The sequence below is a fragment of the Melanaphis sacchari genome, unplaced genomic scaffold (genome assembly GCF_002803265.2).
Source record: "Melanaphis sacchari strain LSU unplaced genomic scaffold, SCAv2.0 Contig20_pilon_pilon, whole genome shotgun sequence".
NCBI lineage: Eukaryota > Metazoa > Arthropoda > Insecta > Hemiptera > Aphididae > Melanaphis > Melanaphis sacchari.
In genome coordinates this window covers 5109286-5128804 of record NW_020271042.1, presented here as the reverse complement: position 1 = coordinate 5128804, position 19519 = coordinate 5109286, and the positions used below count along the sequence as shown (strand labels likewise).

The window sequence follows — 19519 nt, the reverse complement described above, 5'->3', positions numbered from 1 at the left end:
TAATAAATAATAACTATTGTGAATTATAATAGGTACAGCAAAAGATTTTGTATTAGATTTTAAATTTATTACAATACCTATATTATAAAACAATATAACTATACTTATATAGAAATACATAAATCAAGAGGTGTGTTTGTTTATTGTAACAAAACATAATAACTAAAAAATTGTAATTTTTCACAGTTGTTGGTTTTTTTGGGAATAAATATTTTCGAGAACTTCCAAGCGTGTAGCATCTTAAGACTCTTAAGTCCACATCATACAAACAATTTGACAATTTTATCCAATTAAAGTTAATATTATAAAATAAAGTGTTTTTTTATATTAACACTACTAACCAAGTAATACTAAGTTGTATAATTTAAAGTTTGAATACGGAATTAAATCAAAAATTGGCTAGAAACAAATAAACAAAAATATTATCTATAACAGAATAATAGGTAAAACTTTTCGATATAATTTTTCATGGTTATAAAGATCTACCATAACTGCCATTATACCATATTATACAATCTTAATGCGAAACATTTCAAATGTTGACAAACGATGATTAACACCAGCACATGTGCATATTTGTAATCTTTGTGTACTTTAACGGAATATTATAATGTTACTATTATTTACATTGTTTTATAGTCAAAGTGTAGCTGGAACGCATATTATTCGCGCGCGTGCATTGTAGCTATAAAGTATTATTATACGATATTATTATTATTGAAACTCGCGTGATGTGAAATTCGCATGACATTAATTACCTATACCTAACTAATTTAACTCAGTACTGTTCAATGTTAACGCTAAAGTATTAGTATTTGTAGGTATATTATGTTAATATATTAATCCATGCCTAGGTCTAGATCTATGGTTATTCTTGACTACCGTGATCGCCACAGTATATATTGTCAAACTGTCGTACTACTGTCAAGACTCAACATTCAAGATGATATACCAGGTATATTATACCTATATAGTTGTACTATATGACGACTAGTGACGACTATATGAAAAGATACATAATATAGTTTATAATGTGTACACTAAATATATACTGTGTAAATGTTTAATATGTATATATTATGTGTAGGCATACGTACGGCCACGTACCTATATTATATTTATTTTAACTATATTACACGTTATGTCCTTACCACGTGATGTGGGTGATATCTAAGGGGGAGGGGTGGGGGAACTTGGACGAGTGCGTTTTTAATAGATGAATCGAGACGGAAAAGTGTGCGTTTAGTTGCATAACGTCTTTTGGAAATGACGCGCTGCCGCTCATGGTCGAAGCGTCTCCTACGGCCGTCACAGGTACCTGAACCAGTCGTTACTGCCGCCGTCTTGTGTTCGTTGCTGATTTTCCTTGTGCACGTGCCGTCCACCAGATCCTTCAGTATTTCATGGTAACTAAAATTGTTATGTCTTTCAATTTTTTTTATATATACATAAAACGTGAGAATAAATTAAAAACTACTTTAAAAAGTTTTAACTATATTATAAGTAAAGCGCGGATTTTTATGCACTTAAAAGTATCGAAATATGCCATATAATATGCAGTAAAAATCATGAAAATATGCAGTCAAAATTATGAAAATATGCAAGAATTTTTTATTTATTTAAAATTTACAATAAAACTTATAATAATTAATTACTTAAATACTTAATAATAAAAAATTTAGGGAATTTTCTAAACTTAATTTATTTTTAAAATTGTATTTATTATTAAAATGAATAATCATATGCATTTCAAGTTTTTCTTCTGTGAAGCTGTATCGTTTATCGGTTTACATATTTTTAAAGACTGAGAACGAACGTTCGACGTCAACCGAAGTTATTGGGGCATATTTGAAGCAACTTAGTATTATCGGATCTTGATAAAGTTCTTTGAGCTGAACGTTTTCGCTTAATAACACTGAATTAATTTTTCGTAGAATTTTCAGACCTTCATTTTTATTGGAAAGCTCGTTTAATTTTGTTGTAAGTGTTACACCTTTCGATCCAGAAATAGAATGCATTTTTTCTTTCGTTTCGTCAATTATTGAAAAGCTTAGATGTAAAGTTATATTTCGAGTTTTCAGTTTTTTTTATGACTATCACTAAAAATGCCAAATGAGTAGATATAAATGTTAAATCATTCTACTTGTCAAAATATTATCTTATACACTTTTTTAAATTTTTTTAAATTTTCGCTTCAATATGCAATAAATTTTGAATTTTGCCAAAATATGCAAAAATATGCAATAACCTTTAAATATGCAGAAATATGCAAAAAAAGATTTCACCATTAGCTTCAAATTATGATGATTCGTGGAGATAACTGACAAAAATTCAAAAATATTAAAAGGAAAAAAATATGCAATTGCATAGAAATCCGCGCTCTAATTATAAGTTATAACCAAGTCCCTGAAATGTAGAAAATAACTAGCGTTTAGATACAATTATAAATATCAATATATTTATACAGGTGTTATAACAGTATAAACTTCTTATTTATGTGAAGGTTGGAAAACCCGGAGAGCTTGAATAATATACTTATAAGTAGGTGTTATATCGTTAAAAAAATTACATAGGTAGTAACAATATATATATAAAATAAACAATAATATTTGTAATATGAATAAGAAAATAATTTATATATGTATGGTTAATGTATAAAAAATGTAAGGAAAATAATAATTTCTATTTTGACTATACCGCAAGTAATATGTCATAATGTTATTAACTTATCTGTTGATAAAATATAGTGAATATTGTATAAATATATTTTAAAGACTTCTAAAATGATTTAATCGTAAAAAAAAAGTTTATGTATATCAAATAACCATTGATTTTTTTATTTGGTTGTGGACTCATTACTTAGGTTAATATTATTAGTAATTACTTATTTTATAAGTCGTAAAAATCAATTTTTTTTTTTTACACTTTAGTAAATAGTAAAAATATAAGATATTACATTCATCTTAATGTTAGATTCAGTTTAAAACAACTAAAAATGTTAATACTATAAATATTTGAATAGTTAATTAATTATTATCTTACCGAATAAGATGCGTCCGTTTATTATGTTTACAATGCATCGATATAACCAAACAAACCACCTACTATTATAAATATTTAATTATAAGAATGATATATCAACATTATTTATACGTTTTATATTATATTATGATGTTGATATATTGTACACCTCATTACTAATAAAAAAGAAAAATTTAAAAAAAGTGTATATGTATATATTATATATTAGTATATAACCTAATTTTTAATAATAAGTAGTTATAAAGATTTAAATGGTTTTTATTATATAGATCTATTAAATCATATTATCTAAATTTATGATATTTCGATTTATTTAAGTAGTAAGTACACAAATGTTTAATAATTAATAAGATGAATGTCACATTTTTTTATAGGATTAGAGCTTTGATTATTATAAATTAAAATAATTAAAATTAAAATTCATATAAAATTCAACTAAAACATTATGTTGTTATAAAATTTTCAATATCACAAACATTTTTATACCTAATATTTTTCTGTTAATTATTCTTATTTTTATGAATTTATAGTTTTTATATTTTACGGTATATTTAGTAATTAATTTTAATAGCAATCTAAAAGTGAAAAACGTCTGAAAGTATAAATTACTATTTTTATTTTTACGTACAAATAAATATTTAACACAAAAAAATTGTAATCCTTTTTGTAGTTTTTCTGGTTTTCTTTTTTATTTGGTTAATAACTATACCTACTTATGCAGTATACTTATTATTAGTTAAATATATTTTTGAACATTTGCTATCTACAAACAAGTGTTTAGCTGCAGTATTATTATTATTATTATTTTAATTTTTTTTTAATAAATCGTGTACACTTACAACGTAAGATTTAATTCTATATTAATTAATATTACTTTTACCTATAGAATATTTCAATAATTAGATAATTTGTAAATGTGATGATTATAAATGTAAGTACCTACTTTGATAGATATCTAGTTAAATATATAATTTTCTTCATGATATTGCTAAGAATAACTAACTGTACATAGAAAATCTTTGTATAACAACTTATCTTAGTGGACTGACGGACTATGGAACAAGGACTGGGTATATGCCAGAAGGCGTAATATTACATTAAAAGTTTGGTTTTTTTTGGCAGAATTTGTATATTTTCATAATATTAAAAATTATAATAATAATAATATACTTGTTAAATGATAAAGCTTGGTAATAAGTGTCAACATTACAAATTATATCGAATATAAGATTGATAATACGATGACAAAATACAGCTTCATTTAAACGGAACTGGGTCAGATTAATGAACTGCGAACAAAGTTATCAACTATTATACAATAATGTCCGAAAGAACAAAATACTTAGAACTATGCTACATTACCACTTACCAATACACAAAAGAACGCATCGGAGACAAAACGGGAAGTGTACTACGCTATATAATACTACCTACTAAATATTTAAAACTAATAATTGCAATATAAAATAAAACATACTGACATTACAAGTTTATATTACAACTTTTAACATATTTTTGTATGTGCCTACACTCCACAATCCGTTCTTACTTTCACCGTTTAATGTACATGTTGTAAAATTTTGTTCTCGTTTTATACAATAACACAAGTTCCTGCGATATTATATATATATTGAAAAAATATACATATTATGAGTGTGTGTAAATTACAAAATTATATTTAGGAATAACAATAATCACGCGTATGACACGTTATAACCCCTAAAACCAACGATAAAAATACGTGTCAAGTAAAAATATTGACCACATAATTTTATATTTTTGGTTCGCATTCTACAACAGTACGACCTGACCTCGTCAAGTTCATGAACACAATGAGATGCGTGAGAGTCAGAATTCGCAATGTAAAATTTCCTACTAATTACTTAAAATCGTGTACACTTTCACTGGGAGCGCCGCCACATCAGTGTGTAAAATTCTCATGTTTCTTCTTCTTCAATAGGTACTATGTTTACGATGGCATTTATATTAATTATCAGAATTTCAGCCAATCAAAAAATTAAATAATTAAAGACAAACATGTTATTTCGTTTTATTCAAAATTAATAACCACATTATGTATATCTGACTTTATATTCATATTAAATGGTGAAAACATTTTTTTTTTCAGCATAACATATATCAACAGTTAATGTAATAGAAATGTTACTCATAATAAATACTACTTAGGAAGTACTGAATATTATCAGAATATGTATATATAAATTTTTTTTCTAAATTAAAAATAAAAATAAATAAAATACTATAGTATCCTTTTAATCGTGAATTATTAAAAGTATCTCTTACTCGCGTAAAATGTGAGTGGGTTTTAAAGTTTTAAGCAATTCTGGAGGGCCCAACCTATGTGAACTAATTTAACGTGGAATACAACGTCCTCTTAGTAATAAAAGAAAATGTCATAACTCATAATACTAATATTTTTTTAAATTTATAATAGGTAGGATCATCATTTATCATATATTACTGTTAATACTTAACTGTTTAAAGACAATAAAAAAATGTCATGCTGCAAGAGGGTTAAGCAGTGTAAAAACAGTTCAGCCTCCGTGTAGTGATTTTACGTGGAAAAAAAAAATACAAAAATGACAAAATAATGCATTGCTAGCTTAAAGATTATTTGATCATTTATCAATAATTAAAATATTTAAAGTAAAAATAATATTTTGTTTTATTCAAAAATAAGAAAGATAAATAAAATTAGTTAACCATAGTATTATAAATATAAAAATTTCAGGGTGGGTGTATTATATCATAATTTGGTTTATATTATTTAATTTTCATTGGTATCTTTTACATCTCAAGCGGAACAATAATTTAATGCCGCATTTATGGCTTAGTATTTTTTTTTTTGTAGCACCTAAGTAGCATTAAATATTAGAATCGCAGTAAGTATACGTTTTTTTAATACAAAAACTTGTTAGATAATTGTTACTATTAGTTATTACGTATTTTTTTGTTATTTATATAATATTATGTAATTAAATTAAATACTTTTAACTAGCATTAATACCTAATCAAAATTGTTTACACTATAGTTTTAACTTTTTATTTTAATTAATATAGGTTGTAAGGATCTTATAATATTCTTGAAGTATAAATTAACTTCATGAATAATCAGACAAATGTAAAACAGTTGTAAAATAAGTATTTAAGATATTAATAAGTTATTTTTCAATTACACTATATTATATTAGTACATATCATATACAATTTTAAGCAATATTTTGAAAATGTTATAGAACCCTTTTAAATTTATTTCAATTATTTATTAACGACATTATCATATATTATATTATTATCATCTCACTTTTTGAATCTAAAGAATATAATTTTCAATTATAATAAAAATTTAAATAAAAAAATTAAAGTTTCACCTTGAATCTTGACACATCACATGTTTCTGTAGTATAATAATTAATAATGGAATATATTTGTATCAGGTAATATTTTACAATGATAAATATCATATTTTATACTGTATAACAATAGGTAAGTATTTAAAAAAATACATGTTAATTCGGAAATTAATTACTTTAATTCTTAGATTGAAAAAATTATTTTTTAGTAATTTCTATAGTTCATTCATAATTTATATATATGTTAAAATTACTCTATGATGATAAAAAATTAAAAAATAAACCTACAAAGTAATTTTCATACAAAACATGGATTGGCTCTATACCCATCAATATTATCTTACCGAATAACGTAAATCAATAAGTTATATGAAATAAGTAATTGTTAAAGTAATTATATTGAAAATTGTACAAAAATATTATATTTAACATTAAATGTTTATCCATTCTAAATATTTAATTAAAATCATTAGCCTACGTTTGACTATTTAAATATAATAAATAAAAAATTATTTTTTAAGTAACTTATTAATTAAATCTCAAAACTAAAAAAATAATTAGAGGGTATCGTCATGAAGTTATATTATAAAAAACCACATAAGTTAAAAATATAAAAAATATTGTTATCTTTCAATATTACATATTTTTAAAGCGATATTGACAATATTGTTTGTTAATCGATTTTAATTTTATAATAAATATCGTATGTGTACAGTGACGGATCCAAGGGAGGAGGTAATTGGGTAAACACCCTCCCCCCTTGAGTTTAGGTTACCTAACTCATAACTGTCAATCGGGGCTTGGAATGACAATTTATTACCCCCCCCCCCCCCCTAATAAATTTTTGGATCCAGCCCTGTATTTGTATAGATAAATACTATATTTTTTTTGTTCATGAAATACAACAAGTAATGTTAATAACATTTTACCACTTTAATTTTTTTTTTTAAATCAATAAAAGATTCTGCACATCATTTTTATTGACTTTTTAAAATCATAGTTGAAAGAAAGAAAATAAAGTTCATTCGAAGTTTTATTCGAGACAGTAATACAGTATGATACCATATTACAAGATCAAATAGGCCATTTAATACCTATTAATAGGTTAGTATTAAATATTCATCATTAAATATTATACATCATCAAATATTATACAAATTATGAAATTTTCGTTGGAAATTAAAACTAGGCCCTTTTAATCCATTAAAACGTTGCGGTGTCTGTATTTATTCCATTACGTTGCGTAATATATTCATGGTTTCCTTACCAAAGTGAATACGGATGGAATGCAAATAAAATATAAATTATTTAACTATATTTTTTTATGCATAGGTTGTTTGACGATAGTACATACAGGGGACTTTTGTATCCTAAGTACGACGACGATTATACATCGAACGACGAAAGCATAGCGGACGAGATCAACGATGTGTTAGACGAGTTTCGCATATACTGGAATGTGCCCACATTCCAGTGTCACAAGTTTGGGTATAAATTTAATGAAGTGGCTGAATGGGGCATACAGCAGAACGTCGACGATAACTTTCGCGGTGACAAGATCAGTTTGCTCTACGATCCGGGACTATTTCCGGCCCTAATGCAAAGTGGTGGTTCCCGGAACGATCATGTGGTTAGGAACGGTGGTGTACCTCACGAGGGTAACCTTACTAAGCATCTAGAAATATTTACTAAAGACCTAATCACCAAGTTAGTACCGGACCCAAGTTTTTCGGGTGAGTAATCACTGAGCAAATAAATAACAACAATAAGCAGTTATTATTACGAAAAGTAGAAATTTCGCATAATATGTACTTACTTACAAAAAATTTTATGTAATACAATTTTAATTAATTAAAGTGATTTTAATAATATTATCATATAAATAACAAATTATACAAAATAATATTTGCCTAACGTCCAACAATCAATTTAATTATGTGTATAAAGATAATATTATAATGCAATTTAAACAATAGGTATTAAAAATGTTCTTTTTAAAATATAACGAATTACTTAATTAATAATATTAATAATTAAATAAAATAATAATAAAACTAATAATATATTTTTAGTATAACATTAAAAAAAATTATAGACATACAGTAAAATCTGTTTAAGATGCTTTCGTATAATACGATTTCCTGAGTAATACGCTCATTTTCAAGAGTCCCTTGATTTTGATAGCGGTTAATATGTAAATTACTCCGGATAATTTGCTTTGTATTCACGGATAATAATATGTACTATATCAATGATGTTATTTAGTATCAAATTAATAATCACAATAATATACAATATGATTATTGATTCAATAAGGCGCCGCAACTTAGTATACACTATAATGTGTACATAATGATGAGCTTTTAATATACATCACTGAAAACTTGTTTTCTCCCTACAACAAATACATTTGATTAAGTACAAAAACTAAAAAGATTAATTGCATCTTCTGACAAATGACAATGTATATGAAACACTACAAAATCTTAATAAAGTTGAAAACTTCCTCTACTCAAAAAATATTAAAAATGCAAAACAAACAAAAATTGATAATTTTTCTAATGTAAAATAATGTATGTAAATTATAGGTATGTATAAAAATGTAAATTATTATAGATAATATTTAATTTAAAATAATGAAAATAAAATGTAATGATAAGTATGTATGTATAAGTATACTATACTTATAATAATAATACAATATAAATGCAATTATAGTAAAAAATTCAAAATTTTATGTACAATTTTTATTTGTCAATTTTCTGATTTTCCCGCGTACAACGATTTCTCGTTTAATACATTGTTTTTACCTAGTCTCTTGGAAAGCGTCTTAAACGGATTTTACTGTATATATTTTTGTACAATAAATGTTATAACTTATAAAATATATTTACAAAGTAAATAATATTAATGTTTAGGATTAGCTATTATTGATTTTGAACATTGGCGTCCTATGTTTGAAGAAAATTTTGGATCATTATCATTATATAAAGATTATTCCATGGAAATTGAGAAATATAACCATCCGTATTGGCAAAAAGAAGATCTCCAAAGAGAGGTATATATCTTAATAACCTTAACAAAATAATTTCGATATTTTTAAATTGCTATATTGTGTCTCGGTAATAATTCTATTAAAAACGTATTAGACGACATTTCAATTTCTAATGATTAATTAACTGAACATTAAGTTAGTATCTTTTAGAAATGTATTTATACATTTTAGTTGATAATGTTTGTATTACATGTTCAGCTATGTTTGTTAAAAATTTACATATATGCTATATTTTTGAAGCTGTTGAACAGATTTATGCATATAGATTAATGGATTAAATTAAATTTAGTTAATACTTTGTGGGTCGATAAAAATATACAATGTTTACTTCATGCTTTTCAAAATCATGGTACATTCCAAATCTACAGAAAAACTATTTACCTGTCAAAAAAAAAAAAAAAAAAATTGTGTATTTATACAACGATAAAAGGACGCATTAGTATTTATTTTCCTCAGTTTATAAGCCAGTATCATACTAGTAAATATATATATATATATATGATATTATCCTGTTTAAAAAAGTTTATACATTTTTTTAACTAAAATAAAAATAAAAAATTCCCAAAAAACTGTTGGAAATATTGTTAGTTTTGGTTTTAATTAAGGTAAATTCAATCTGATATTATAAAAATTAATGAAGCTAAACAATTGATAAATTTAAACAACTTACACGAGTGAAGCATCTTTTAGAGGAATTATACACCTGTATAAAAACTACTCCTCTATTAGATATAACGCAATGTATTTTTTAAAACCTCGCTTAATATTAGATATTGATCTAACATAATATGACACCAAAACATTAATTTATAATCTATAACTAATTCATTTTCGGCCATAAATACTTATAATTAAACGTCACTATGATTTAAAAGACTTCACTCTCTTTTTTATAGTCTATCAAACATCAACAGTATATATTTCATACATATTAATGCTACTTCAATTTAATGTGCTTAAAATATTTTTAGGCTTCTAGAAAATTTGAAAAAGCAGCTACACAATTCTTAAAACGAACTCTTCAAGTTGCAAAGTCATTAAGACCAAATGCCAATTGGGGGTATTATGGATATCCATTTTGTTACAACTACACACCAAAGAATGATCAAGCAAAATGTTCATCAAATGTGATGAAGAATAATGAAAAGTAATGTACAATACTGCAAAGTTTATAATCTTGATTTTGAACTTTATTTTCTCTAATAAATCTCATAAATCCATTAAATTATTGATAATATGATTATTTTGAACTATTGATTGGAATATCTTGATAAGTAATATCGTATAATATTTTAAATTTCAATGGATGTACAATAATAATTGGAAATTTATTTGCCTTTTACAAATTTAATTTGTAAAGATAAATATGTATAATTTTTATAACAACCTAATTATAATACTAAGCAAAATGCACATATTTATGAATCTAATATCCTATATAATACTCTACTTTAAAATATACTAATAAATTGTTATTATATCATGTATATAAAAGAAACAAGTTAAAAGAATAAATAATAGTATTTAAACAAAACAAATAATATTTCTTTGTGCCTACTAAGATATATATTTATAAAGCCATCTTAGTATAAAAGTATATATTTATTTATAATTAATAATCTCAGTATATTTGGGATTTATTCGTTTGGATAAGTGAGAAATTCCAATTATTTGAAAGTTGGCATAAATGAAAAGAAAAATGTACAATGAAATTTAAGTTTCGCAAACAGTAATAATTTGCAATGGCGTATATGAAATAGACTCTTTTCAAAGCCATATTGTCAAGATGTATACAGTGTGTCTATGTATGATATAATATCTACTCGCATTCCGTGCACGTAAAAAATTATTTAGTGATTAATAAACAAACGTTAACAGATTTTGAAAGGAAAATATTTAGAAAAATGTGTAGAGAATTAATCTGGTAAGATACAGTATAAGAAAGAACGAAGATCTGTGACATTTATATATTGTATCTAATCTTAGAAAATGTATGTGATTAAAATAAGGTTATGAATAGTCAAAACACAAAGATATATAAAATACACATAGTAAGTTATTTAATGGAAAAATGTTTAGAATAAAACTATGTCATTTTTGGCACGACTCAGTGGTTAGAGAAATTTTAAGTGAATTAAGATATATAACTGATGATATAGAAATAGTAAAAGCGATTAGATGAAACAGAAAATTATTTAAATGGGCCACTTTAAATTTAAAAGAAAAGTTAGAGAATTTCACTTAATTACAAAAGGTGTACAATATTTTTCCTCCAAAACCCGGTTTAAACGTAAAACCTAAATTATTAAATTTTTGTGCAACACACTTCTGTTAAATAGTTAAATAAATATTTAATCAAATAATACATTTGTTATAGAGAGATTACAAGAATAATTAAAATAATTGATAAATATAGTAAAATAGTTCACATATTTTATATTCACCATAGTTGTTATTAATAATAACATGACTAATGCCTTATTGCTATAATTATTATAGCTACGTTTAAAGTATTTAATTAAAAGTAATTAATTTTTTTCCAACTATAAATAACATATTACATCCGAGTTTTTCAGTAAATTAAAGACATTCTTTTATTTTATTTTTTTACAAGAGGTACAATAATTTCTTATTAATTGTGAATATTATGCACGATTAATTACTGGTTTGTAAATCTGTGTTTAAAAACTATAATAAGTGCTTGAAATAATGGGAAATATTGAACTAGTAATTATTATTATTGAATTCTAAATATACTTACCATAAAATAATATTTGTTTATTGTAGCTTAAAAAATTATAGTAGGTAAATTAAAATCTTTTTAAAATATAATAGTTAAAGGTATCAAATATTAAAAATAAATATTAATTAAAAATTCTTATGCTACAAGTTAAAATACTAAAATATCTTAAAATATAGAAATATTAGTAAAAATAAAGTCTATTGGTAAATGGGTTAAATTTTAATTGATTTGGTATAAACGCTCAAGTAAAAACTGTTATTAATAATATGGTTAATACATTACACATATAATTAGTCGGAATCTTGTAGATCCATAAAAAATGATATAAAGGTACGTTCATAAATAATAAATATACACTTAAAAATATTAATCTGTTATAAAATATATAGCAATATATGACCTTACATTACTAATTTATTTCTTCAATAAATTATTTGTATATTAACTTAATTGTTTTTGTTTTATTTATTTATTATTATTATTATTTTTTTTTTTTTTTTGAAAACGATTGCTTTTGTGATCAGTATTATTTTTTAAACAAAGTATGATTCTTTCAACAATTTAATTTGATTTTTAATAATCTTGGGTCTTAAAAAAATATTTTTCTAAGTACCTAAACTATATATGTTGTATATGATGTTTAAAAAAAAACATAAATACTAGTTGAGATAATAAGTGATAGCTATGGTTCGGATTTGAAAGCAAAATTATCAATCAGTAAAAAAAGCATTTAAAATGTAAAAAAGAAAAAAAAGCATTTAAATTTTTTTTTTCTTGATACTTTGACGTCACAAATTTTACAGTATTAAACCAACCCATCGATTGAAAAAATATTTTCACAGAATTCTATAACATATTTTTTTAACTTAGAATTATAATTTTATTTAACTTTTGGTATGTTGAAAAACAGAATAAAATAAACGAACAAAAATTATAAAACGACAATAATTGCGGTCGACAAATGCGGACTAACAAACAATTATAAATTTACGCTTTATGAACATATTCTAATCTATACGTAGGTGTGTAGTATGGATATTTTGATAAACGCTAAATTACGCTAAAAAATAAACGGCCATATCAAAAACTCGATAAAGTATTTAGCGATATCTATAAGTAATAAATATTGCCGATAATAAAACCCATTCAAAATAATTTTAAATATAATATCGATAATACACAGTCTTCATAAACTGGTAATTCGTATGCCGTGTATAAAACTATCAGATCAATTGAAAATTAAACACAAAAAATAAATAAATAATATATCCATCGTCTTAAATATTAAATGAAACAAATTTTTTGTAGAAAATTATTTTTCTATTATTTCTATTAAAAAAAATAGGTTTTTGCCTTTAAATCCGAACCTTAGTGATAACTTTTAAGAATCACAATACATTCCAACATTTAATCTCAAAAAGTTTTTTTTTTAATTATTATTAATAATAACATTTTATTTTATTTATTGGTACTTTGTATTTCCTAAATTAAATTAAATTTTTCTCATCTAATAATACGTAGTTCGACATAATTAATATTATAATAAGCGGAGACAATTATAAAAAATACACAATTTTGTGTTACTTAATAATTGTATTATTTATTTTCGTAGATCAAAATGGTTATTTGAAGAAAGTACAGCTATTTATCCATCTTTATATTTTAAATACGAAAATATGAGTTCAGAAAAGAGATCTAAGTTTATGCAAGGCAGAATGGTAGAAGCAATACGTGTGGGGAAAATGAGCAATTCAAAAACATTTATTTATCCATACACATGGATAAAATATTATGACACAAAACAATTTGTAGAGAAGGTAATTATAATTTCAGGATACAATATTATAGTTCACAACACACAGAGATAATAAATTTTAACATAATTTAATAAAGATTAAATTTAAAAAATATTTTAATAAAAATAAAAATTTGATCTTGAGAATAAATTATAATGTTAATATATGCATACAAATAATGGAATTCAACGCATTTTCGTTATGTATTCTGATATTTAACCAACAAAACCATATCTGGTCGTATTTATTATTTTACATTACGTTTCATAACGCTATAAGGATAACATTTAAAAAACGTTAATTACAACAAAAAAAAGTCCAACATACTTGGCACGTGAAGATTATGTTTATGTCATATTAAGTAGACACTCGAGTCAGTGTATAATAATTTCAAAATATTTTAATAATTCATGTATTTTAAAACAACGATTATAAACTATACTTTAATTTTTTTTCTTTATTTTTATTTTTTTGAAAATTTGAAAATACCTGTAAATTTTGTAAAATGTTGTTTTTTATAGCTATTTATTAATCACATGCGAAATGTTAAAATAAAAAGAATTTTTCTAAAAATAAACCGTAAAAATAAATTGCTATAACTTTTTACTAAAACTGATATCATAGGTATTATTAAAATTTATCAATTTTATTGTTTTAAAGTTACTAAATTAAATACAACTATATGACGCTGATTAATTTTATTTTGAATTTATAAGCAATAATAGTAACTAATAAGTAATAAGTATTTATTATTATAAGCAGGGCTTTGCACCCAAATTAACCAGAACCCTTAACACCCCTAAAACCCTTTAAAAAATCAAACACCCGAAACCCATATAACCCGAATGATTCTGTTTTTTAAGCACTCAAATTAACCAAAACCCGAATAATTTTTTTTTTACAATTTTCATGTGATATATTATTTAGTATGTATTTCTTGTGGTTAGTCCAATTTTATAGTTAATAGCTTAATGCTTAATAATAACAATAGTACCTATTAATAAAAACAATTTTAAAATCAATTATTAGTAAATTTATTAAATATTTTCTTAAAAATAAAAATTCAATAAAATCATCAATAATTGATTCTAATAAAGTCAAATTGCCTGATACTAAATTATTCCTCATAATATATGCCTATATAATATATATATGTTATGTCAGGTTAACTATGTAATTAATAGAATGTATTTTATTTGCTGTGGACTATACGAGTATAATTGTCAAATATTGACAATAACTACCGATAATGCATGTGATATGGTTAAAATGGTAGAATGACTAGAATGTATGAGTAATATTGATAAAGGTAAGATAATGTTCATAAAATATTTTGGCATAAAATCTATTGTAATTAGCTGATGCTCCAAATATGCAATCATGTATTTATGTACCTACTTTGTTATACATCTGTTATGTAAAAGTTCATTTACATAAAGGACAAAGACTTTAATGACTCCAATAAAATAAATGGATACCTACCTAATAATTTCCCATTATTTTGGTTCTTTTGGTTTCTACGTTATAGTTTATAAGTATGTTTGATTTATTAAAATACATTTTGCGCATTCGAGTTAGGAATTTATATTTTATTATAAAAAATAAATCAGATTTTTAAATTTTTTATGGGAGGGTTTTGTAAAGCCTTCAATAAAATTTAAATAATTTTATTTTTTTGAGACACCCATATTAACTAATATTAACCCGTATAATAATAGTTATTAAGACCCAAAGGTTTATTTAAATTTTTTATTTCGATATTTGAACGGGCGCGTGGTCCTTATCGGCAGTACCCTTTTAGGCGTACGATTGCGCGCGCTAAATTATTTTTACTTTTAAGCAACGATGCCTTATTTCTAATACCAGACAAACTTTCCATCACTAAGTTGTAGTTGGTTATATTTTAAACCATACTTAATTTAATGGATCAGAATTATTGTCTTTATTGTAAATTCCCATTCATGTACGAATATACCTATACTATAATTGTGCATGATATGACCATGCTAATAAAAGTCTTAAAAAATAAATTTTATTTACTATAATATGTTATTTATTTTTAAAACTACAAACGGGACTGAAAGTTTTCATAGTACACGTAACGCATAGTTTAATAGTGCTCATCCACCGATATCTGTTGTAATAACTACCCTCTTATAAACGCAGGTAGAAACATTTACTATATTATCAATCATTTTCAAAAGAATAATTAAACCAAAGTCGAAGGAAAAATTAAAGAAAATTAAATTTATCTGTAAGCAACACAAAGATTATGTAAAGATAAACCACCAGAAAATATACTTAAATATTTGGCCATAGTTGGAAATATGTATCGGAGCTTTAAAATATTTTTATCCGTATTTAAATATTAAAAAAAAATTATGATAAAACTTAATTTTTTTTTGATAAAAAATTTGGCTACGTCGCACTCGATTCAATTTCATGTGCAATCATACGCCTTTGAATAATTAAAATCATGCCCATTTTTATTCTCGCATTGCGCGCAATCCTATACCCAAAAAGGTAAAACGCGCGCAATCGTACTCTGTCGATTTGAACACCTGAATACATCTAGCACCCAAAACCTGAAACACAAATAAATGATTCGGGTGCAAAACCCTGATTTTAAGATCAAATTTGTAAATAGAATAGATATAACGAAAATTGAATAGCATCATAAAAACGTATGCTTTTTTTGTCGTTATATTTTTCAAAACACTAATGTGTGATGTGGGTATTATGAAAAAAATTCTGAAACTAGTCAGTCTATTTAATTGTAACTTAAATAAAATAATTAATTAAAAAAGAGAACTTTTTTATTTATGACATTAAAAAAGTAACAATTTTAAATTAAAAAAAAAAAATGTACACTTTTATTCTTTGTTTTACTAATAAAGTAAGACCAAATATAATATGAATAACCAAAGAAGAAGCCGACGTTGTAATTCGCATTATATACGATTACTATTAAGAAATAATATTAGTCTTTAGATGGTATCATGTCATTCAAACTAAATCAATCTCTAAGTAATAGTTTTATTATTTTAAAGAGAATAACCTTGTGTTTTTTTTCTCATTCTCTTAAATTATATTTTAAGAAATTATTTATTGTTATTAGTTATAACTGTATTTTAACTTTTAAGACCATTTCTATTTGTTAGTCACAGTATTAAGTAAATCTATATGGTAAAAGGGAATAGAAAATTTTTAGTGAAAACCAAACATTATATTGCTTATTTTAACCTTAGGAATTTTTTTTATATTTATTTAGTAATCGCAATAATTTAATAGTTTTGTACCACTTAATTTGAGTTGTATGCATTTTATAAATAACTATTTAAACGTTGTATTTTTAATAAAGGTAGTATTATAGTAAAACCTTTATAAACTCATTTTTAAACGACAGTTAATATACTCGTATATAGTACATGTAGTAACGTTTTGCGCCGGTTTTGACTTTCTGTTCCTTCTCAACATATAAAACATTAATTTATGGATTTGTCACTATAGGTTTGCTCTTATTCAGTTAAGACGTCAAAATGATATATAACTTATCACTTTTATTTGATTTTATTCTAATGTCATTTTCAGGCCGATCTGATGAATTCGTTTTCAATACCAAAGAAAAATTATGCATCCGGTGTGATCATTTGGGGAGCTTCCAACGACGTAAACAGCGAAAAGAAATGCAAAGCAATGCACAACTATTTGACTGGAGTTCTCGGGCCTACGCTAAAAACGTTTTATAAGAGCAACAGGAAAACGATTCAGAGAAAAAGAAGAGCGAAGATTGACAGTATATTCGATTACTTCTTATAAACTCCCGCCGAAGTACTGTCGCTGGATAGCCTCTTTAATTCACGCACATCAACCAAAATAATAATAATGTTATTATGTAAATTATGCTTATACTAATACCAATTATTATTATTATTATTATTATTATTATTATTATTATTACTGTGAAACTATCAGTTAAGCTTATTGTACCATACGTGTATAGATTGTTAAATAGTCTTTATTAAAAATAATAATAAAAAAAACTTCTTATAAAAACTAAATCAAATTAATTTGAGAGGCCATAAAAAGAGTTATTTAAGGGCAATCTATAGTATTATATACATTTATTTACACTGATTACATACTATGCAAAGTATTTATTAACACCCCAGAGTTACCTAGATTTGTAAACGAAGTATGATTACAGTTTCGTACTATCATTTTATTAGATAATAATGTTATGTGTATATACTAAATAGTATATTATATTATATGTTGTATTAAGATATTCTAAAATATTGATAAATTATTTATTTTGTCAAAATTAAGGCGTATATTTTATTATTTTCCTTAAAAGCTTAAAGCGTAAATTCATGATTAGTGATGACTCAAAATTAAACATAGACGAATTAGCTTAACACGCTATTGAATACCATAAGGAACGTATGAAAAATTATAACTAAATATCAGTTTTTATTAATTTATTATTTCATAATATTGTACATAATGTTAAAATGTTAATCATTTTTACATATATATATATATATATATATAATATTAAAAATATACTATACGTATCGCACTTTACTTGTAAATAATTATTCTAATTGATATGTAATGTTAAGTGTACTTGACACTCATTAATAGCGTATATGTATATTGTTGGTGCTTAATGTTCATGCATGCGTATCCACGGTGAAAATTTGTAATAAATAATAAGGTACCTATAAGGTAATAATATCTAATCTATAGAAACGGTCAATTATGAAAATGAGAGAAAAACAATTTGTTCTTATAAAACTATATCAATTAAAAATAATACTATAAATACTATACCTACACATAATCAGAATATATTAAACACATACGAAAATACTATAAATTTAATGAATAAAGTAATATTTATATCCTTCTTGCACGTGTTTCGTTATTCTAAGCGTGGTTAGTGTGGGAGCTTTATTATATTACAACATACGATTGTGGTACTTAAATACAATCACAAACAAATATCTTTGCAAATATTTTAAAAGTAGAATATTATAATATTATTATCGCCTAATAAATATTTACAGTTATTATAGAATCATATGTATTCGCAATACGAATAACGAATGAAATATACGTCTGCAGGGGCCGGTACTCCGACGCGCCGTCATCATCGTGGTGAAACGCAAAACACGTTAGATGTGAGACATTGCAAATCACGCATATATTATACAGAGTGATTCGCTGAGTATTTAATACCTTATAAAGTAATTACAGTAATAATTATTGAGATTCTAAATTTTGAACTTTTTAGGTTCTTATTGAGGGTATATGTACGTACTTTAAGACTATAATATTTTAAAATTTTTAGGTTGTTTTAACATTTTTGAAGAGTTACATAAGATGAAAAATGAATTTGTTTTTTTACACGAAACACATTTTAATGTAATAATTTATACCTCAGAATCTGAATCTGAACAATTTAAATTTAGGAAAAAGTTTTATGTTTGTAAGAAATGTTCAC

At 24.2% G+C, this 19519-nt stretch overlaps 1 protein-coding gene across 1 annotated transcript; it reads left to right on the top strand.

The window, feature by feature from the left end:
- The first annotated feature begins 1199 nt into the window (after nucleotides 1-1199).
- On the top strand, nucleotides 1200-18268 carry LOC112593777 (hyaluronidase-like). Its single transcript, XM_025338320.1, has 6 exons — nucleotides 1200-1406; nucleotides 7749-8149; nucleotides 9335-9474; nucleotides 10443-10618; nucleotides 13827-14031; nucleotides 17602-18268. The coding sequence occupies exons 1-6, from the start codon at nucleotides 1267-1269 to the stop codon at nucleotides 17827-17829; spliced, it is 1290 nt and encodes a 429-aa protein (XP_025194105.1). The 5' UTR covers nucleotides 1200-1266; the 3' UTR covers nucleotides 17830-18268.
- Nucleotides 18269-19519: the final 1251 nt, after the last annotated feature.

Excerpts from the sequence above, each read along its gene's own strand:
- LOC112593777 (XM_025338320.1), top strand. The coding sequence starts at position 1,267 with ATGACGCGCTGCCGCTCATGGTCGAAGCGTCTCCTACGGCCGTCACAG. Across the intron at positions 8,150-9,334 it reads ACCGGACCCAAGTTTTTCGG|GATTAGCTATTATTGATTTT; the intron begins GTGAGTAATCAC and ends ATTAATGTTTAG. Across the intron at positions 9,475-10,442 it reads AAGAAGATCTCCAAAGAGAG|GCTTCTAGAAAATTTGAAAA; the intron begins GTATATATCTTA and ends AAATATTTTTAG.